Source organism: Panicum virgatum, chromosome 8N (genome assembly GCF_016808335.1).
Source record: "Panicum virgatum strain AP13 chromosome 8N, P.virgatum_v5, whole genome shotgun sequence".
NCBI classification, from domain to species: Eukaryota; Viridiplantae; Streptophyta; class Magnoliopsida; order Poales; family Poaceae; genus Panicum; species Panicum virgatum.
The window spans coordinates 47,768,585-47,791,477 of record NC_053152.1 but is presented as its reverse complement, the minus strand read 5'-3'; the positions used below and the strand labels follow the sequence as shown (position 1 = coordinate 47,791,477).

At 53.8% G+C, this 22,893-nt stretch overlaps 1 protein-coding gene across 3 annotated transcripts; it reads right to left on the bottom strand.

Moving 5' to 3' along the window:
• Positions 1-109: 109 nt before the first annotated feature.
• Positions 110-1,346, bottom strand: LOC120686183. 3 transcript variants are annotated; one of them, XR_005680029.1, is made up of 2 exons: positions 1,016-1,346; positions 110-547 (listed from the first exon to the last, which is right to left on the bottom strand). XR_005680029.1 is itself a non-coding variant. In XM_039968354.1 (2 exons), the coding sequence occupies exons 1-2, from the start codon at positions 1,337-1,339 to the stop codon at positions 392-394; spliced, it is 411 nt and encodes a 136-aa protein (XP_039824288.1). In that variant the 5' UTR covers positions 1,340-1,346; the 3' UTR covers positions 117-391. The 3 variants fall into 3 exon arrangements, 1 of the variants encoding a protein (XP_039824288.1); XR_005680028.1 differs by having other exon boundaries at positions 117-547; positions 1,013-1,346; XM_039968354.1 differs by having other exon boundaries at positions 117-547; positions 1,085-1,346.
• Positions 1,347-22,893: the final 21,547 nt, after the last annotated feature.

Sequence of the window (22,893 nt, the reverse complement as noted above, 5' to 3'; positions counted from 1 at the left end):
TGTATAGGTGGCCAAATAAGGATGCTTCAGTCAGTCTGTGTGATACGTGTATACTGTTATTTCACAATCTGCAAAAAATGTACAGCAGGAACATAAGATATACAATGCCGACAAAATTGAACTCAGTCTGTCAGTCATAACATATATAGGATTCATAAGGTACATTTCACAATCTGCAGGTTCATTTCACCAACATCAGTAGCACAATTACAAGTGTTTGTGCCAACCAAAAGTATGCATCCAACTACCCAAATTTACAGACACATGACACAGGGCACATTTTGTTTGAGTAGCAGCAACACTGCAACACAAACAGCAAAAGAACTAACCGCTTCCACCTGTTGCTTCCACCAAAAACCAATAGCATTGACCCTCAAGGTGCTTGCACCCACTACATCTTGGATGCCTCCCTGTAAGCTTTTGCTAGTGCACGTTGAAGTGCTTTCTTCTTTGCTTTCTCCTTCTCAAGCTTAACAGTACGCACACTGATCTTGACTTCTGAGGCGGCTATCTCATTGTTCAGGTCCCAGATCTTCTGAAGAGGCCCCTGCGACAAGTAAAGCATGTCAATTTCAGTTGAGCAACAGGAAATCGGGCAAACAGGGGAACCTGCTGCCACTTCCAATTCAATCAGCTCATATCAAACTTGTTTTTGGAAAGCTTAGGAAAAAAAAGTAGCAGTTTCAGTTTATCAGTGATGAAATAAGCTCATATCAATTCTATGTTTACTATTGAGTTGACCAGTGCTGGTCATATCTCCTACATGGCTACATCTATCAAGGAAATGCCAATTTCATTTTATACAGTGGGAGCACACAGCACATATGGGAAAAGTTAAATTGGCAGTATATGATGTAGCCTCCCCTTTCTCTATTTTGTTCAGAGTAGCTTTGATTGCTAGGATATGTTAAGCAATATTCCCATACACCTTTCAATGCACAATTGAGGAATTGAATTGACAAATAAAAGGCAAGTCAATTGGAAGCAGTAAAATGACGAGTTGAAACTTAACTACCAACAAGTTCTAGTGAGCATTCACTTGCTCTGCTTCTTCGTGAGGTCGCACGCAGATGGGCTCTCTCACCGTCGCCTCCTCAGTGCTTGAGATCGTCACATCGATGACTACGCGCCGGATGTTGGAGGGGCCGCCGCAGTCGCATTCCCCAGCACTGGGCGCCGAAGAGGGGGAAGCGCGGCGTACCTGCCGGCGCGCGTTCCCCACGCCGCCGTTACCATGTTCCGCCACCCAGCCGCCGGATCTATCGAGGGGGGCGAGGAAGGGGGTGCGGCGGAGAAGAAGATGAGGGGGTGTAGCGTAATGGTTCGACCTCCTCGGCATCACAATTTTTTTCCTTATTTCTGTATTGTTATGTTACATCTCCCAATTCAAATATATTATCTTTATTATTTGCATATTAGTATGCCACCTCCAACAAATCATGTAGGCTTAAATTAAACCCATCTATTGCAATTAAGAACTCTCATATGAACTCTCGAGACATCCAAAATTTTCACATTTCACACATAAGAATTCTAAATTTGGCTGTTTTTTTCTGTATTTTTTTTTATAAAATCAGGACCTTTCATTTAATAGTGTTTGTTTGTGTGTTAATTGCTATTCCTTGGATCTTTTTTATATAGCTCGTTTTCTTACGCCTAAATAGAGAAAAGAAAAATATGTTTTTGTATAACAATTGCTCATGTAACTTAATATTGTCTAATATTATGGTAAACATAAGGTGTCCAAATCTGAGGTGCATACGAGATAAAAAAATGTTACGAGATATTCAAATCCCAAAATTTGACTTGACTTGTAACAAACTATATGAGAGATTTATCCAGTTGTGAACAATGTAAGAAACCATTTAATTAAAATCATTTCAATTTTGTATTATAAGCTTATGGACCAAAAAAATATCGCCACGTCAATTTGTAGAATTTGTTTGACAAAACTTTGATATTGTTCTAACTATTATATTTAGAGATTGTCTCTAGGAGATAATTGAATATTTCATGCATCTCCAAGACATGGGCTAGAATGGAACGTATGAGTCTAAATATAATTTTTCTACAAATTTTTGAACATTTTTTGTAGGTACACACGGTTCAACTTAGAAATTAGAATTACTTTCAACAAGCACACAAAAATTCATTTAATTGACAAAAAACACCAAATATGTTCAAAAATTCTTGAAATCACTGCCTGAGAGTTTAGATGTCTAGTCTATTACATGTAAAAAAAAAATATTGGGCTTATATATGTTGAATTGGCTAACTGGGTTTACCAATCTGATTGTAAAAGTTTCTCTTTCTACCCGTGAACAATATTAGCTCTACATGTTGCTTCTGGAGTTGACTTTGAAACTTCACCCGTGACAACTAGTTTTACAAACATATAATTTTCTGTAACTGCATATTTCTGGTGATGAGAGTGGAACTATGAGGAAGCAACCTCACAGTTTATCATTGCTATCACAAACATGCTTAGCTTCGATCAATACTCTTGATAAAGATTTGAATAGAGTGAAAGTAACAAAAACACGGCAATGGAATGCATTTTCTACCAAGACACATAATCCAGTTTGTTTTGCTCCATTTCTTTTTTTTTCAACTCTTGCATTAGATATGTATTAAGAACTGCTTGTCTCCTGGGATTATTTTTTTAATTGATTACTACTTCATGTTAAAGGTGGATTAGAGAGCTCCATGGCTTTGTTAATTTTAAACATTCTCTTGTGAATTTCTAAAATCTTGTCAGCATCTCCTTTTCTTAAATTGTTGATTTCTCGTTTTCATTTTCCTGTGCCACAGCTTGGCCAAGCTTTGTGCCCTTCCACGTTCCATGTACTAATTAGATTTATTATCTACCAGATCACTTGGAGTGGAGGAAAATTATTGATAGCCTACAAAGTGCTACAAAAGTGTTGTTCTGTGCCTGTCTAATATTTGTGCAATATGTAAATATAAATATTGTGTACTGTTTAATTAATTGTTGTACTAATTAAGCAATTGACGCAATCTCTTGAAAATGGGTTTTATTTTTTGTTTGTTGTGATTTCTAGGCTGGATGCTATATGGGGTAGGAAAACTAGTGGGCTAATTTTTTATATAGCAGGCTGTGTATTGTTGAATTGGGCCCATCCATAAATGGGTTGCGGTGTTGATGACATTAGCCACATCATCACAATTTTCCACACTATTGGCCACGTCAGCACTACGTCATCGGCCATGTTAGCACCACATCATTAGCCATGTCAGTGCCACATCATCCCCTCTATCCACATCAGCAGCCATGCCATCAGCCATGTGGACGTCTGTGACTTGGCAATCGAATCCGTGACATTTATTTTCGTCATAGATAATGGACCTCGGCTAGGTGGAACGGAGCTAAGGCTATTTTATGATGTTTCAAAAACATCGTGGATTGAGCTAATCTGTGACGATTTCGGTTAAAACATCACGATATGTAATCTATGACACTCAATATATGACAAAAGTTGAGATCATCACCAATACTGTTTTACGGTTTTTTAGTGATCTGTGACAAAATTTGATCATTATAGTTTAAGGGATTTCTTGTAGTGAAATGTAGTTTGCTTTCATACTAGTGACAGGTTGACGAACCTTGGGACAGGTTCACCATCGACTTCCCTGGCCACGTTCATACATGGCCCCACGCGGCACATGTGCCATACCTTGACCATACATGAGCCCACACGTCATGCGCATCATGCATGTGCATCTGACCCGTATGCGCCTGGAAAACACGCACTCGCATCACCTTGCTTACGCTTTCATCATTGCTTCGCGTAATAGGGTTACCTGGGAGTTGAAAATGCACTTGGCACTTGGGTTTATATATTGGTGAGCCCCACCCTCAACTAGCAAGGTGGGACAACTCCCTACACATGTCGTGTCACTCATACTTGGACTACTAGTGAAATAAAATTCATCTTTATTGGATCGGGATGTCACACGATATGCAGCGAAGCGATTTCCTTCCCTGCTGAAATCATGGGATGTCGAGCCTCATCGGCTGCTCGTAAGAATGGCAACGGGTCGGGTTCGGATCGGGTGGAGTCTCCGTGCACCCAAAACCGAAACCCGAAATCGAAACCCGAACCCGAAACCGATTCGGGTGGAAATCCATCACCAAAACCAAACTCGCGGATACCCGAAACCCGAATGGATACCCGAAACCTGCAGATAAATATACACATATTCACATATATAAACAAGAGGTAACAAATAATAAATATTTTCATGACCCAACTTTCAATAAATTTAATAGTCTAAGTAAACAAATTATCATTAATATATTATAAAACATGAGTTTTAATTCCAAATAATTTATTTCGGATATCCATTGGATATCCACGGGTGGAAACCAAAACCCGAAACCGAACCCGAAACCAAACCCGAACCCGAACCTGAAAACCGTGGGCGAAAAACCAACACCAAACCCGAAACCCGAAAAACCGAAACCCGCGGATACCCGCACCGAACCCGATCCGCTGCCATCTCTAGCTGCTCGTGTGACTAATCATGCATGTGCCTTCCGTGGACGAAATTTGTTTGGATGGAACCCTAGAGCAGGAAAATTTTCTCTTTAGATTTTAGAATCGATGCACATAATTTCCTCCATATGGAAGTGAAACTCTTCGTTCCTCTATATTGGGTTTCAAATGGTCAAATACTTTAGTACTATGTTATTTTTCTTTTCTTCTATCGTTATGATGTTCTTAAACTTTTATGCGCGTACACTTACCCCTAAATGTACTCCTTATCACTACAGATTGTTTAGAGTAGTAGTACTCAAATGTAAATGAAAGATACAAATGAAACTGGAATGGAATTCTAGTATTGATCTCAAGAGTTTGTACATAAGGAAGGGGTACCCGAAGGGACGCTGGGATAGACACCCGGTGGATGAGATCACACCAAATTATTTCTAACACCACTCTTATCGAATCCATCCTTAAGGTCAAAATTGATTTATAAATTCCTCCAAGAACCCTATAAGAAAAATACGAGGAATATATGTAGATATATCATTAAAACTACTTCAAAATCCATTGGGAAAAATAAGAAAAAAATAATATAGCATATATGACCATCGCTCAAACTAAATTCCTTAAGAATTTAGAGAGCAATACACATCTTTAATATATTTTGGATATCTTCTTTAAGAACCTCCAGAGGAAAATAGAAGATATGACATATATTCTTATATCGATATTGTCTCATTAGATGTTTTCTTATGAGAAACCTTACGAGAAAAACTTATAAAAAGAAAAGAGTAGAATATATATGATACATAACATGTTATAATCATGAGGAGACTTCCCCTAAATCTTGGAAACTTCACAGTCATCACATACCAATTCGATCAACACTTTACAAATGTGAAATATGTTAGAGACTTTGTGAATAAATTAGAGACAATCAAATATTTAGTTGGAAAAAGATCAATTTACTCTCTTCAAATATAGCTATGGTTTGAATAACCACCAAAACTATAATTTGGTTCAATTTACTTTGTCATGGCACCTATGGCACTTATGGCAAATATAGCTACGGTCTTCTAAACAGGCTCACTACTATAAAAACGATTTATAGCAACATTTTAAATTTTTTTTAGGGCGGACTAAAATTGGACCTGTTGCTACAAATAGAGTTGAGCTATTGTAGCAAACGACCCGTCCCTAAAAATACATTTTTAGATGCAGATCATCCTCTCTTCCGTCCCTAAAAATAATCTATTTTTAGAATCGGGTGAGAGCATTGTCGGGTGCCACAATTAGGGACACCCTAATTGGAGTACTAAAACCACTTTCGAAAACACAAACACATGTTAAGGCAACTGGGCCCACAAAGGCCCCCGGCCTCCTTCCAAATCTGGAAGAGAGGAAAGGACTCAAAGAAGCCCAGCATGTGGGCCATTCGCACCCCTCTCAGGCCCACCGAACAATCTCCGCCCCGCTCGAGGGTAGCGAATCTACCCTCGGGCGGGTCACTCATCTCCGCCTCGCTCGAGGGCTCCCCTCGGACCCTCGACCGCGCAATCGCATTTCCGCCTCGCTCGAGGACAGCGGACCTGCCCTCGAGCGGGTGGCCAGTCTCCGCCTCGCTCGAGGACAGCGGACCTGCCCTCGAGCGGGTGGCCAATCTCCGCCTCGCTCGAGGCCATCTGTCGGCACAAGGGACAAGTGGCCCCGCCGCCCAACCGACCGCCGTACAAAGGCATTAAAGGCCAGCTACTCCGCCACGGCTCAAAGGACGGGCGGCGTCAGACTGCCACTCCCGCAGTGGATGTGACCGGCATCCCGTCCACTGACCCCGGTCACCGCTCTGCCACCCCAGCCGCTATAGCAGCACTGTGGAGCATTCAACGCGGTACAAGACAAGTTGGCGCCGCCCCCATTACTGTCACGCCGACATCAACCATCCGAACACACCTCCCCCTGGGGAAGGGGTCTGGCGATGTCACGTGCCCTTCCGGGAGGGGCACTCCGCATGCGCGGACGGTCCCGGACCTCCCTCTTGTGGGGTCCGGGACTTCCACGCGCCCCCGGACCTTCTAGCGCGCACGCTCGCACCCCGACCAGGGGGTCCGGGACCGTCCCACGCCATTACTACCGCTGGGACTCTGCAGGACGGCCGCCGCCATCTCCACGAGACCAAGGACGGAGCCCAGGATGACGGCGACGTGCGTCGCCTTCCCACAGTACACTTCCTACAGTGCTCGACCACTGTACCCGCGATTCAGGGGAAAACGACGACTTCCGCGCCCCTACACTCATGTACGCCGCCCCTCCTTACAACTATAAAAGGAGAGGGTGGGCTTCCTTTTGGAGGGGCTGATCGACTCTCTCCAATCAAAGGTTGGAAGTAAGTTCTCTGAACTCCCCCTCAGAGGACTCTCAGCACGACTGAGCACTCATCTCAACCAACTCCACCTCTAGCAGAGACTTGGGAGCTTCTCTCCCTCTCTCGCCTCGCTTGTATCCCCTACTACGAGCACTTCGGGTGCAAGATAATACAGTGCCCTCGCACACCCCCTTTGCTGGACGTACGGCCCCGCGGCCGGAACCAGGATAAAACCGTGCGTTACTGTGATTGCCTCTTGCATCATCATCTGGGACGAGGAAACACGCAGCATTTACTAGTTGGGATTCAGGCCCCACGGGTCGGAACGCCGACAGTTGGCGCGCCAGGTAGGGGAGCTGCGTGACTTTTTCTCTCTTTTTCCCACTTGATCTCCAGGAATGGCGAGCAGATCGAACCCATACCCTATGGGTGTTTCGGATCCGTTTCCAGCGGGACGCGCGATCTCGTTCGGGAGTCTCGAGTTCAGGACAACCGGCAACGGTTACCTCATGCAGCTCCTCTCCTCCGAACGCAACCTCATCACTCCGACTTCGCCAGCCCGGCGCAACAGGCGCTCGGGTCAGCGTTCGCGACAAGCACGCGCGGAGCGGCGTCGTGCGGCACGCCACAGCTCCCCCACGTGGGTCGAGGCTGGCGTGTCGCAACTCAGCATCACGACCAATGGGGCAACCGTTTCGCCATCGCGTGCCTCGGCGTCATCTGCGCCGGCACCATCGCCTGCGGCAACACTAGTGCCTCCCAGGGGGGACTCGACTTCGGCGTCGCCCTTCCCCTTCGGGATGCGCAACGCTGCCGCCCACGCCTCGTCAACCGTCGCTGACTTCATCGAGCGTGGGGATCTGCCGGGTTATCATCTTCGGTCGATTCGCAGCCCCATCGCGTCATCTCCTGACGAATCCTACCCCGAGACGGCAAGCTCGATCGCCGACGACATCGACTTCTTCATGACCAACTTCGTAGCCAAGGAGGCCGAGGACTACTCCGGAGCCCGCGACCCCGACGCTCTCCGCGCGTTCCAGCTGGCGACGGCCTACTGCCTCACCTGCTCCGAAGACTCCAATGAGGGGGATTTCGATCCTTCCCGGGAGTGCTTCATGGTGGACCTTGCGGACGAGCAAAATGACAACGCCCCAGGCAACGACGGGGAAGCCGGGGCGGGCGCGCGGGCAAAGCAACCAGCGAACCCGCCTGCAGCGCCTTCCTCGTCAAGCTCGGCGGCGCGACAGGCCCAGCTGGCGCAGCTCAAAGAGCTTCAAGCCAAGCTCGACGAGCAGCATCAACAAACCCAGGAGCTACGCGCCGCACTCGAGCAGCAGCGTGCCGTGCCTGGTGCACACGCCCAGGCGGCGGGACGTGTTGCCCGGGAGCGCATCCTGGCCGACGACAACGTCGACAAATCTCCGGAACTGAAGACGGCGGGCGAGAAGCTCGTCGCTGCGGCTTACCTACTCAAAGCTATGCCCGAGCCATCGACACCTTCGGGCCGCAACCTGCGCCGCGAGGCACAGGAGCTCATCGAGCAAGCTGCCGTGCAGCAGGCCGAGAGTTCTGCGTCTCGCATGCGCTCGAAGGCCCCGGAGCAGTGTGATGGGACTGCGCACCAGGACCGTGAGGTCTCCGTGCACACACCCCCAGCGGCGAAGGGCAAAGCAGCCGTAGCGCCCGGCGCGAGGACACCCTCGGTGCACGAGCGCATCGGGAGAGTTCCCGTAAGGGAGCGAATCCGTGACACTCGCGGGCACGCTGGCGACGGCGACGCCCGCAACGTCATCGACGGCAGGAGGTACACCCCTCGACGGGGTGGACGCTTCGACCCCGAGCACGACAGGGGTGAGTCACCAGAGCCTCCGGGCACCCGGGTGTTCAGCCGGGAGATTCGAACCGCGCCTTTTCCCCCGCGCTTCCGACAACCCAACACCCTCGTCAAATACTCGGGCGAGACTGATCCTGCAGTCTGGCTTAACGACTACCGCCTAGCATGCCAGCTAGGCGGCGCGACGGAGGACGCGGCCATCATCCGCAACCTTCCTCTCCATCTTGCTGACGCCACACGAACGTGGCTCGAGCACCTGCCTGCGGATCAGATCCACAACTGGGTCGATTTGGTCCACATCTTCGTGGGCAATTTCCAGGGCACGTATGTTCGCCCTGGGAACTCTTGGGACCTCAAAGGGTGTCGCCAAAAGCCCCGCGAGTCCCTGCGTGACTACGTGCGACGCTTCTCCAAGCAGTGCACCGAGCTCCCCAGCGTCACCCACGTCGAGGTCATTAACGCTTTCCTCGAGGGTACGACGTGCAGGAACTTGGTGCATGAGCTTGCGAGAAGCCGACCCGTTAACACCAATGAGTTGTTCGACGCTGCCACCAACTACGTCGCCGGCGAGGAAGCGGTTGGTGCCATCTTCGACGACAAATCGAGCAAGCGCAAAGACGATGCGCCCGCGGAGGGCGGCAGCGTCAAACCCAATGCCCCCGCCAAGAAACTGAAGCGGGGGAAGAAGGGAAAGAAGCCGGTCCCACCAAGCCAGCGCGGGTCAAGACAGGCAGGGGACTCCGAGGAGGCCTTTGCAGCTGCCCCAGACCGCAAGGGACCTCGAGGCCCCCCTCGAGGCGGTGGAGGCCAGTTCGACGACATGCTTAAGAAGCCGTGTCCTTACCACAAGGGCCCGGTCAACCATACCCTCGAGCAGTGCGAGATGCTCAAGAAATACTACAACCGCGTCGCGCATCGCGACGAGGACAAGAAGAAGGATGACAAGAAGAGGAAGGGTGTGGACCGCTTCCTTCGCCGCGGTCTCATCCGCCACCTTTTGCCTCAGCTCTGAGCAAAGGAAATCAACATTAACCACGAAAGAAAGCAAAACGACGGAAAATCGAAGGTACTCACCCGCCATGTTCTTTTGCGCCTCCTCCCTCTGGGTACGGGCGGCCTCCTCGAGCGAGGAAATGGAGGCTTCCTTTTCCTTAAGGCTAGCCCCCATGTTCTGGAGGGCCACCTCCCTCTCTTCGAGGGCCACACCCTATTCCTGGAGGGTCCCGGCGAGCGCAACCACGGCCACCTCTTTGTGGAGGAGCTCGGCTTTCTGCTGCTCAAGAGTGGCGCCGAGGCATTGCAGCTCGGCGCTCTGCGCCTCCGCCTCCCGAGCTCTCTCCTCGAGCGCCGTCCGAAGGCGCTGCAGCTCGGCAGCTTGTGCCTCGGCCTCCTGGGCCTTCTCCTCCGCTGCCGCCCTCTGGACGTCCCGCTCACCAGCAACCCGCGCCAGCTCCTCCTCCAGCGCCCGCTGACGCGCTCCCAGATCGGCCATTTTGGTGTTGGCGTCGATGTTTTTGAGCACCAGCTCGGCGTTGTGTTGCCCGAGCTGGCTCATCTGGGAGTACAGCCGGTTCATCTCGACGCTCTTTTGGCGCGAGATTTCCCTCAGCTGCTGCAAAGGGGGAGGGTGTGGGTGAGGACGCGTAAAAGCTAAAACCGAATCCGAGCAATTTTCGGGGGGAAATATTTACCTGGCTGACCTGGTAATCCGCGTTCTGATGAAGCTGATAAGCGCGGTCGAGGGCCTGCAAGATCTCGCGCCCAACGCCCATCTGCTTGTTCCAGGCCTCCTCCTCCTCCTGCTCCTTGCGAAGGAACTCTGAGGGGACACCGGACGGGACGATAACCCCGAGGTGGCTCCCCTCCGACGCCCCCGCTTCGAGCACGCCCGCGCTGGCCGACGCGAACTCGGCAATATGTGCGGCGGCGCTCGCCGCAGCAGCGGGGTCGATATCCATCGAGTCCCCATACTCCTCGCTGCTGTCTGGCAGCTCCACCACCGCCGTTGCGCCCCCCTGCGCCGTGGGCACGGGCACTATCACGGCGGTACCCTTTTCTCGGGCCTCGGTGGGCTCCGAGATGGGGGCTCCTTCTACCGCTGGCGCCTCTTGCGCCATTTCTTCCGCGAGACCCTCGCCCTCGGCCCTCAAAGGCTCGAAGACGGGGGTCTCCTCCGCAGTTTGGCCGGCAGGGTGCTCCTGCGCGCCCCCGCCAGTTTCTCCTCCTATGTCCGGCCGGGCGGCGATATCTGCGTCGCCCTGACCGGCCTCAACATCAATGACCGCTTGGGCGGCGCCACCGGCACCGCCCTGGCCGGTCTCCTCGGCGTCGGCCGCTTGAGCAGCCGCCTCGGCGCCACGGTGGCCGGCGTCACTCTGACCAGCGTCACCCTCCTTCTCCCGGGCTTGCTGCGCCGCCTGGGCCCCTCGGGCCACTGCCTCCCGTAGCCTAGCGGCCGCCGCCTCGAGATCCAAGGCAGGCGGGGGCTGCGGCGCCGTGTGCGGAGTGCTGCGAGCCCCGGTCTTGAGAGCCTTGGCCGGGGCAAGCCGCACTGCATCCTTGGGAACGGCCCCGGGGCTGGAAATCAAGAGGCACGAGTTGAGCGGGATCGAGAAATTTACCAAGTACATAACAAAAAACGAAATCCAAAATGCTTACCCAGATCGAGCACTCATGCTCCTCTTCCTCGTGGCGCTCTTTCGAGTCTGGGGCATCGGGCTGTCCCTCGAAGACTGCCCCGAGGGCGCCCCCCTCGTGTTAGCCCGATGGCTCGAGGCTGCCAGCACGGACGACTCCTCTCCCGCCGCGGCCTCGTGGCCGCGGATCAGCACCTGGGGCGCAGGCGGCCCCTCGCCGGTCGCCGGCGAGGATGACCCCCGTATCGCACCCTCGAGGGTGGGATTCGCCGATGACCCCGCTACGGCCCCCGGCTCCTCTGGCGCCACGGTTGCTCCCTCTTCCTCGTCCCACAGGTAGAACGGTAGGGGGCTCGCGCCCTCCCCGTCCCCCCTCGGCGCGCGGTCCTCGGCATCTGAGGCCTCCTCCGAGTCCTCCTCCTCGTCCTCCTCCGAGGACTCAGGTGTGGCGGGTCGCGGCTTCCCCTCCGCCCGAGCGAGCTGGCGCGCCTTGTCGTGCGCCGCCTTCCTTTTCCTCTTCCTCTCGGCCTTGGCCTCCACCGCGTCCTTCCACCTCTTCATCTTCTCCGCGTGGAGGCGATTGATCAGGCGCTGTTCTGAGACCAGAGGCCTCGAGGTGCCGCATCTCAAACCCTGTACAATACACACAGATGGGGTCAGGAAAGGGGAACTACACGATGCACGACGAGTTCGAAGCCAAAACTCACCAGGGAAATATACCCCGGCTCGGGACGCATCTTGATCCTCCAAAGATCCGCGGGATCTTGGGGAAACTCCGCCACCGCATACTTCGCCCTTCGGGCGGCGTTGGTGTGGGAGAGAAGCTTGCTCGACGTCCTCGAGCCCTCGACCTTGCTCCCGGGGATGAGCCGGTAAATCGGCAGGGCCCTCTCCACAAGAGGGATCACCCTCTGCCGGTGAAAGTTCGCGATGACGTCCGCCGCTGTCAATCCCTTCCTCGCCAAACGCGCCAGCGCGTCGGTAAGGCCCTCGAGCCTGGCTTGTTGGGCTGGGGGCGACACCCCCCAGTCCCACTTCGCCGGACGCTCCCGAAGAACCTTGTTAGTAAACGCCGGGAGCGCGCCGCTGAAGTTTCGAAGGTAGAACCACCCTCGGCTCCACCCGGAGTTGTTTGTCGTCATCTTGCTTGTGATGTAAAGGTTCCGCCGGTTCGGGCGGACGTGGAGCGTCAAGCCACCGGCGCGCGCGAACCGCCTTGGCTGGTTCCGCGCGTTCTCGACGAAGAGCTCGCCGCGGAACAGGTGGATCCAGAGATCCCAGTGGACGTCGATGCCGAGGTACCCCTCGCAGACGGCGACGAAGACCGCCGCCTGCGAGATGGAGTTGGGGCTGAAATTGTGCAGCTCCACTCCGTAGTACTCGCACAGCGCCCTCATAAACTTGCTGGCGGGGACGCCGAAGCCCCGTTCGTGGAGGCGCACGAAGCTCACGACATAGCCCTGCGGGGGCTCCGGCTCAGACTCGTCCGGGCGCGGGGAAATCCACGCCGGCGCCCCCGCGTCGGGGTTCTGCGGCAGCAGCCGATCGGCGACCAGCTGCTCCAGCACCGCGACGGTGGCGGAGGACTTCCCCCATGGAAGGGCTCCTGGATATCCGACATCTCCGAGAGTCGAGGGGGGATGGAAAAAGGAAGGCTCCGAAATGGCTAAGTCTCTTCCTCTCTCTTTCTCTTTCTCCTTTTCTCCTTCTCGCTCTAGGCTATGGGCTCAGGAGGCGACAGAGGCGGAGAAGGCGAAACAGGATGAAGGCAAATGGCCAGGTGAACCCAAAACATCCCCTTCTTCTCCATATTTATGTACCACGGGGGGCGCACCCACAGCCACGGCCCAAATCTACCGCATTCAATGCGGTAGATTTTGCTATCACTGACGGGTGGGCCCCACGACCGCGGAGTTCCCCACGCGCGCACGCGGCGATAAATGCGGCACGGTAACCACGGCGCGCGACGCGACTGTTGTGTTATCCCATCCGTCAGCCGCCGCCCACGCCGCTCCGTCTGCCCGAGGCCGACGCCTGAAAAGGCGCGCCCACGCCGCACCGCACGAATCGGGCCACGTTCGCCCACCACCAGCGGAAGACCCGCGCGCACGACTTGCGACTCTGCGTCGTTTCAAACCAAGACGGAATATTCCTTCAGGGGTCTCTTTACCCTCGAAGGAATCGCATTTCGAGGCCTTACTGATCAAGGGATCGAAGCCTGGCCCTTCAGGGGGTTCGACAGGCGCCCCAGATCACCGGAGTCAGGGACTGCAGGGATGTGCCGTACAAGCTACCCTCGAATGCGGAGTTCGAGACATCCTACGCAGTGTTCAAGGCCAGTCGAGGGTGCCTAGAAGGGGGATCCCATCGAGGGAGAGCGTCGAGCCCTCGGACCCTATCGAATGGGTCCGAGCCCCGCCTAGTGAACCCTCGCAAGCGCTTTATGAGACGTGTCTATGGACCACGAGCCGACCCCTATCGAACGGGGCACGGACGTCCACTTGAACAACCCGCTAATAGCTCACTGAAGCAGCCATAGCTCGCGGCCCGGGCATGGGTAGCATGGTGCGCTTCACCCCTCCTCCCTGCGGAAGGGCGACGAGGGTCGTAATTAAAGTCGAGGGTTTCCCCTGAACGCCTTCACACGGGCCTAGGCTCGGGGGCTCCTCGCACACCACGGTTCAAAACCACACCCTCAAATAAATCGACAACCATCACTTATGAAGCTCCACGCGTAAACCGAACCCACCGCTATTAGCGTACGTCCCCCTAACGGCTAAAGCTGAACGCCAGATCGCCGTACCAGCACTAAGAGTGCCGATGTCGGCTGAAAAAGACGCTGGACGGCCATCCCAGTAGAGCTACCCAGCGGGACAACGTTTATAGCCCTTGGACGAGCACAAACTCTCCTCCAAGGCCTCGGGGGCTACACCCGCGGGTGCGCTGACGCGCCCCCGCGAAGGTGACTTCACACATATTCGAGGGTCGTGACTCTCTATACACCCCTATACCCTCGGTAATCCTCCCCGCAGAGGAGAAAGGGAACTTTATTGCTCAAAAGCAAGTAAAGATTACAAAGGATCACCGGCGCGAAGCCATCGAAAGATACAAACACATTGCCACCTACGTGGCAATTTTCCCTGTCTTGGGGAGGAGCGAGCGACGAAGAAAGGCACCAAGCCCCTAGCTGACGCAGCGGCGGGGCTGCTAGGGATGCGAGAAGCGGCCCCCAGACCTCACGGGTCCAGCGGGACGCTCTCCTCGCAAGCCTTCTTCTAGCGTCTCCTCCACCGAAGACCGCGCGGGGGGTCAAGCTGGCGGACAGCGCCCTCCGCACCGTCTCCCCGAGAGCAACCTTGTCGCCGGGGGGGATGATGCGAAAAACAGTCGCCAGACCTGGCGCTAGCGCCCCGGTCAGGCGTCTCCATCCCCCTTCAGGCTAGGGGACATCGCAGGAGCAGGACCCCACGGGCCCAATGCTCTTCCGCTGATCCCACTGAAGCTGAGGGATGGTGCGCACGCCCACTCCGGTCTTCCCCAACCGCTCGCAAGCATTCTTCTAGCGCCAAAAGCTTAAAAAAGCCAGGCCACCCCATCTGGGGGCTGGTCGCAAAAAGGCAATGGAAACATTACAAGATTTAGGCAATGCTGGAAGAAAGAGTCGGAAGGCTGGAGAAGAAGGGAAATCCCACGACCCCTATTTATAGCTGTGCCGGGCACAAAGCTTCGAGCTTTCCGAAGAGCGGAGGCTTGTATCGCCCGTGACAAAGTGGCGCTCCACGAGCAAAGGATGTCCTCGGTCCCTGCGCCGAGACACGACCGAACGAAATAAAGCGGAGCTGAGTCCCTGGATGCTAAGCGGTGCAGCATCGGCCCTGGCCGGATGCCCTCGAACGGCGCGCCGTAAAGCAACCAGGAACGCTGGGGCCAAGGCCCTACGTACGGGACAGCACGATGGGAGCACCAGCTGCCAAGCAGCGGGTGCCACCGTCGCCCTGGCCCCCCTCAGTGCGCGGACACGTCTTGTCCTTCAAACAAACAAACAAAGAGGCGCGCGCCTCGAAGTACACCCCCCACGGGCGTACTATCCCGACCGGTGTGTTGTCGCACCCGCCGGGCCCGCGCTCAGGCGCGCCCAGCAGGTGCGCGACTTTGACTAAACACGTCGAGAGAGAGAAACCGCCGAATTACCCTTTGGACGAATCCCATGACTCGACCAAAGCCTCGGGGGCTACTGTCGGGTGCCACAGTTAGGGACACCCTAATTGGAGTACTAAAACCACTTTCGAAAACACAAACACATGTTAAGGCAACTGGGCCCACAAAGGCCCCCGGCCTCCTTCCAAATCTGGAAGAGAGGAAAGGACTCAAAGAAGCCCAGCATGTGGCCCATTCGCACCCCTCTCAGGCCCACCGAACAATCTCCGCCCCGCTCGAGGGTAGCGAATCTACCCTCGGGCGGGTCACTCATCTCCGCCTCGCTCGAGGGCTCCCCTCGGACCCTCGACCGCGCAATCGCATTTCCGCCTCGCTCGAGGACAGCGGACCTGCCCTCGAGCGGGTGGCCAGTCTCCGCCTCGCTCGAGGACAGCGGACCTGCCCTCGAGCGGGTGGCCAATCTCCTCCTCGCTCGAGGCCATCTCTCGGCACAAGGGACAAGTGGCCCCGCCGCCCAACCGACCGCCGTACAAAGGCATTAAAGGCCAGCTACTCCGCCACGGCTCAAAGGACGGGCGGCGTCAGACTGCCACTCCCGCAGTGGATGTGACCGGCGTCCCGTCCACTGACCCCGGTCACCGCTCTGCCACCCCAGCCGCTATAGCAGCACTGTGGAGCATTCAACGCGGTACAAGACAAGTTGGCGCCGCCCCCGTTACTGTCACGCCGACATCAACCATCCGAACACACCTCCCCCTGGGGAAGGGGTCTGGCGATGTCACGTGCCCTTCCGGGAGGGGCACTCCGCATGCGCGGACGGTCCCGGACCTCCCTCTTGTGGGGTCCGGGACTTCCACGCGCCCCCGGACCTTCTAGCGCGCACGCTCGCACCCCGACCAGGGGGTCCGGGACCGTCCCACGCCATTACTACCGCTGGGACTCTGCAGGACGGCCGCCGCCATCTCCACGAGACCAAGGACGGAGCCCAGGATGACGGCGACGTGCGTCGCCTTCCCACAGTACACTTCCTACAGTGCTCGACCACTGTACCCGCGATTCAGGGGAAAACGACGACTTCCGCGCCCCTACACTCATGTACGCCGCCCCTCCTTACAACTATAAAAGGAGAGGGTGGGCTTCCTTTTGGAGGGGCTGATCGACTCTCTCCAATCAAAGGTTGGAAGTAAGTTCTCTGAACTCCCCCTCAGAGGACTCTCAGCACGACTGAGCACTCATCTCAACCAACTCCACCTCTAGCAGAGACTTGGGAGCTTCTCTCCCTCTCTCGCCTCGCTTGTATCCCCTACTACGAGCACTTCGGGTGCAAGATAATACAGTGCCCTCGCACACCCCCTTTGCTGGACGTACGGCCCCGCGGCCGGAACCAGGATAAAACCGTGCGTTACTGTGATTGCCTCTTGCATCATCATCTGGGACGAGGAAACACGCAGCATTTACTAGTTGGGATTCAGGCCCCACGGGTCGGAACGCCGACAGTTGGCGCGCCAGGTAGGGGAGCTGCGTGACTTTTTCTCTCTTTTTCCCACTTGATCTCCAGGAATGGCGAGCAGATCGAACCCATACCCTATGGGTGTTTCGGATCCGTTTCCAGCGGGACGCGCGATCTCGTTCGGGAGTCTCGAGTTCAGGACAACCGGCAACGGTTACCTCATGCAGCTCCTCTCCTCCGAACGCAACCTCATCACTCCGACTTCGCCAGCCCGGCGCAACAGGCGCTCGGGTCAGCGTTCGCGACAAGCACGCGCGGAGCGGCGTCGTGCGGCACGCCACAGCTCCCCCACGTGGGTCGAGGCTGGCGTGTCGCAACTCAGCATCACGACCAATGGGGCAACCGTTTCGCCATCGCGTGCCTCGGCGTCATCTGCGCCGGCACCATCGCCTGCGGCAACACTAGTGCCTCCCAGGGGGGACTCGACTTCGGCGTCGCCCTTCCCCTTCGGGATGCGCAACGCTGCCGCCCACGCCTCGTCAACCGTCGCTGACTTCATCGAGCGTGGGGATCTGCCGGGTTATCATCTTCGGTCGATTCGCAGCCCCATCGCGTCATCTCCTGACGAATCCTACCCCGAGACGGCAAGCTCGATCGCCGACGACATCGACTTCTTCATGACCAACTTCGTAGCCAAGGAGGCCGAGGACTACTCCGGAGCCCGCGACCCCGACGCTCTCCGCGCGTTCCAGCTGGCGACGGCCTACTGCCTCACCTGCTCCGAAGACTCCAATGAGGGGGATTTCGATCCTTCCCGGGAGCCATTAGATTCGAATCACTGTAGCAAATTATGAATTAATTTGACTCATTAGATTCGTCTCGCGAAAAAGCACTCAGCTGTCAAAAAATATTTATAAACAAATTTTATTTAATACTATAAAATAATAAGATTCCTTTTGATGTGATAGGGACTTCTGAAAAAAGTCCTGGAGCCAAACAAGGCCTAATGCTATTGGCTGCGTGAAGGATCATTGGGCCCACACCCCTGCTCCACGCCTCTTTTTCCATCTTCCCAGCGCACTGCTGCCTTATCTCTTCTACTACTTTCCTCGTCTCTATCGCTTCTGCCCATCCTGGGATACACCGCCACTCCGCCAGGATCCAATCTCGCGGCCGCTCCCCACGCCCGGTGTCTCTGTCGCGGCCGCTCCCCACGCCCGGCGGCTCGCGGCCACGCGCATGGCTCCTAGGCCCGGAGCCATGGCGGCGGGGGGCAGCGGCGTGGCTCCTGCAGCCAGGCGCGGACCATGGGCGGGCGAAGGCGCGCGGCCCCGACACGGGAAGGGCAGAGCGGGTCTCGCGCGGCGGCCGGCGGGGCCAGGATCCCGCGCGTCCGGCGGCGGACTCGACGGCGCGCGCGGCCTGGCGGACGCAACCGCGCGCGGCGGTGGACGCGACGGCGCCGCGCGGCCGGCGGGCGGCGGCGCGCGAGCGGCGGACGCGACGGCACGCAGGCGGCGCGCGAGCGGCGGATGCGACGGCACGCGGCGACGGCGCGCGGCTGGGCGGGCGGCGGCGCGCGCACGCCTGGCGCTTTTTTTTTATTTTTTTAATCGATTACTAGGACGGGTGTTGGGGTGCAATGTTTTAAATCGCTGGCTAAGCTATTTAGCGGTAGGGCTGCCGTTACGGCGTTTAGCGGGCTATAGCCGGCATTTAGTAGACTATAGCCGGCTTTAGAGGGCTAAATGCCATAGCGGCTGCCGTTCCTAATAGCTATAGCCATCTGTAGCGGAAGCTATAGCTGGCTATTTAAAACTTTGATGGGGTGACCCGTCCTTAGAAATCGATTTATAGAAACGATTTATAGAAACGGGTGATGGAATGACCCGTTTTTAGAAATCGATTTATAGGGACGGGTAATATATCTGCTCCTGCAAACAGCTATTTTTAGTTGCAGAAAACAAGGCAGGTGCGATATCCACCCCTAAAAATGCTATTTCACCCGTTCCTACACATCTTTTGTGTAGTAGTGGCTCTAAGTGATAATGTGCCATGGCACTTATGACAAAAACAGTCCTGGATTAGGGGGCTGTGGTGCATGAGTTCGGTCGAAGAGATGGTCGAGTTTGTGATACTTTGGGATTTGATACAAGTTTCTTTGAATGATCAAGAAGATCAACTCTCTTGGCGGTGGATAGCTAATGGCTTCTATTCTTCTAAGTCCGCCTATTTGGCACAGTTTAATGGTTTCTATTGCAGTTTCAAGGCCAGCTATATTTGGAAAGCTCATGCTGAGGGGAAGCACAAGTTCTTTGCCTGGCTTTTGGTTCAGTCTAAAATTCTCACCGCAGACAAACTTATCAAGAGGGCTTGGCCGTGTGATCCAAACTGCCCTTTGTGTGACCAAGAACCAGAGACCGCAGCTCACCTTTGTCTTCATTGTGTGTTTGCACAAGAAGTTTGGTTTCTGATACAAGGTTGGTCTAATGGTGTAGTGAAAACACCGGAAAGAGGAGTTGATATCGAAGCATAGTGGATGTCTTCCTTGCAGCTGATACCTCAAGAACAGCGGAGACATATAGCAGCCCTGCTCATGTACACGCATGGAACATTTGGAAGAAACGGAATAGAAGAGTTTTTGAAGGGAGATCGATGACAGCTCCATTGGTTTTTGGCTGCATTCTAGAGGAGTTGGGCCTGCGACAAGCGGCCTTGAGAGCCCCGAGTGTCACGTAGTTCCTATGTTTTTTTTATTTTTGATGAGTCTGTGTGTTTTCTATTTTATGTAATATCTTTTTAGATTTTTGTAAGACTGCTTCTCTTCCTTAAATGATTTGGCAATGCTCATGCCGGTTTCTTCAAAAAAAAAAATCTCTATCATCTTGAGACTACATATTTGAGACCCCAAGCTAAAACCAATCGCAAATAATAAATCTTTATCGATCGTGTCTACTTGCCCACTTCTCCTTTGTCCCACCCCACCCCATGCTCCTTTCTCATCTCCAACGGCTTGCAGGTGACACGCACTCGTGTTAATCCATCTTCGTTATTCCTTAACATTCCAGCTCGACCATATCACCCAAAATGCTGCAAACCCCAACTCCCATCTTAGCCTCAAACCTTCCATGCCTCATGGAAACACCGCTGGAATCAAAGAAAGAAGCTTCATACAAGTATACAACCCATCGACAAAAGAAATCGTCTCTTAGCTTTCCGCAAAGAAAGCCATCTGCAATGTAGCTCTCTTCCAATTTCCAATTGGGACTGTTCGCCCTGAGAGAGTTTGTACTTGGATATGGAAATTGACATGGACAAGGACAGCATCATATGCCGTGGTAACAGTGGTCGTCGGCTGGTCGGCAACACGAAGCCGCTCTGCCTGGACACAGGAAACTCACACGGCACGAGATGCAACCGTGCTACACCCAGACGCCGGCAGGTTAGCCTACAAATAAATGATGTGGCTTGGCTATTATACAATCTTATTGGGCTTGCTCTTAGATTGATAGGAGACAGCCCAAACACTACATGTCCATCCACGTGCATGTAGTACTGTGATACCGTCCTGCACAAGGGCTAAATGAGCCGGACATGTCCATCATGGCTCGACCACAACAGCCAACACAACTTCAACGACACACAAGTTACCGAAAGGACGCTAAAGCATAAGAAAATTGTAGAACAGCCCACACTTCCGACAGATTATCTATTGAGGAAAATACCAATTGTTTCACACACAATCCAATCCTCCAACAGTCGTTTCCAAAACATTCTCAGCATATCACGAACGAACAAAGCAAACAGCGATCGCCTGCGGTGCAGCGCTACTAAAGTCAGCCGCAGCGGTCAGAACAAAATTTAAGGATAGAGTGCTATATATATGAAACACCCGAGGTAGGGTCGGGGGTCTTCAGACCATGCAGTCGAGGAAGGTCGGGTTGGTGGCTCCCTCCTTGCAGTAGGCAAACACTAGAGGTGATCACTACTGGAAACCATGATTTCCCTGTGGGTGAAAAACCGACAGAAAAATTGAAAAACCCCACAGGAAAATTGTTTCCGTCGGTTCACCGACAGAAAAATACCGACATGAAGCGCATTGCAATACATGAAGCACAAGAGATAAGAATTTCAAATACAATAATGTCATGCTGCTAATTAAATCAATCAGCAAATATATTCCTCCATTGCACACGGGAAAGCAAGCCTTTCCATAGGAAAGAAAAGATTCATTCATCCATTCTAAATAGCATATGGCATCAGCAAAACATAGAAATCGAATTCCTTTGAAATTTCTTTGAAAAACCTACACTCCAAACAGGCCCTAAAACAATGATAGCAAGCATGAACGGTCCTTCACAGATTTCACCAGTCAGATTCAAATCATACCAAATCTGGACTGGAGAAGCGGAGTACTGGTCGACGGTGGGTGCCGCGGACAGCGGGATCGATGGTGGGGCGTACGGCGGGGTTCCACGGTGAGGGCGCGGACGGCGGGGGTCGACGGCTGGGGCGCGAACGGCGGGGATCGACGGCGGGGCGTACGGCGGGGGTCGACAGCGGGAGCGCGGACGGCGGGGCTTGACGGAGGCGGCGCGGATGGCGGGGGTCGATGGAGGAGGCGTGGACGGCGAGGGCCGCGGCCGGGGGCGGCGGCGGGCGGGCGGCGGCGGGCCGCGATGGGGCCCCGACCCCAACCGTGATGGGGAGCAATGGGAGGGGTGTGACGGCGGGTGCGACGGGTGAGTCCGGGAGGGGAGCTACGCGAGATAAATTGGCTATTATAGGACTCCAAAGATTTGGTTTCTCTATAATAAGACTCCAAACGTTGGTTTCTCCCAAATAGGACTCCAAACATTTTCTCTAAGTTATAATAGGATTTTCTTCCCTTTTCTCATGTTTTAAGCCATAAATACACCTAAATACATACTTTTTTCGCGACCGTGCCTGTGCACGTATTTCATTAAGAAGAGAAGAAAGTGAGTTACAAGACAAAGGTTGGTTTCAGAGACGTGAAACCAACCCGCACAAGGCAAAAGACTACACGGCGCCTAAAGCGCGACCGGACGACCGGCCTAGAGCAACCACAAGCGGTTCAAGGCGCCGGAAACCTGCCTGAAACCAAAGTACAGTTTCCTCTAAGACCCAATCTAACATCTGATGTATTGTTCTCACACGACGATCAAAAGTCCTGTTGTTTCTTTCTTTCCAAAGCATCCAGCAGGTTAAAATCACCACCGTATCAAAGCACTGGCGCTGGTCTTTGTGAATGTTCTTCCTTGCCGAACCCCACCAATCAACAAGATTGTGATGCTGGACGTTTGGTGCCAAAATACCCCAACCGAACTTGCAGAAGAATCTGAACCAAACTTCTCTGGAAAAGGGGCAACCAACAAGGAGGTGATCAATCTCCTCTGGCGACTGGGAGCATAAAGTGCAAGAATCATCATCTTGCAGGCCATATCGCTTCCGACGATGAGCTGTCCAACATCTGTCATGTAGAACAAGCCATATAAAAAATTTGCACTTGCCTGGGGCGCACACCTTGTGAAGCAGCTTGGCGCCCTTGGTCGGGTGCTGACCGACGAAGAAGGACAAGTATGCGGAGGATGTTGAGAACAGCTTGTCGGAGGTCCAAATCCAGCATACTTTATCTGCACGTTGGGGCGCAAGCTGAATTCCTCTTGTCAAGTCCCACACATGGAAGTAGTCCAAGATGACTTGCACAGTAAGTGCCCTAGAAATGTCTCTTATCCATTGATCTTCATATAGGGCTTGGGCGACTGTTCTGTGCTTTTTTACTTTGGTGCCAACAGTTGCCCAGAGGCACGGAGCTAAGTCCGCGATAGATCTTCCTTGCAACCAACGGTCAGTCCAAAACAGGGCTGAGAGACCATCTCCCAATTCAATATAAATTGAAGCTTGAAACATAGCCTGAACTACAC

Bases quoted from the DNA above. Each gene is read 5' to 3' on its own strand.
- LOC120686183 (XM_039968354.1), bottom strand. From the start codon at position 1,339: ATGCCGAGGAGGTCGAACCATTACGCTACACCCCCTCATCTTCTTCTC. The intron at 548-1,084 runs GTGAGAGAGCCC...TACTTGTCGCAG, and splicing joins CAAGCACTGAGGAGGCGACG to GGGCCTCTTCAGAAGATCTG.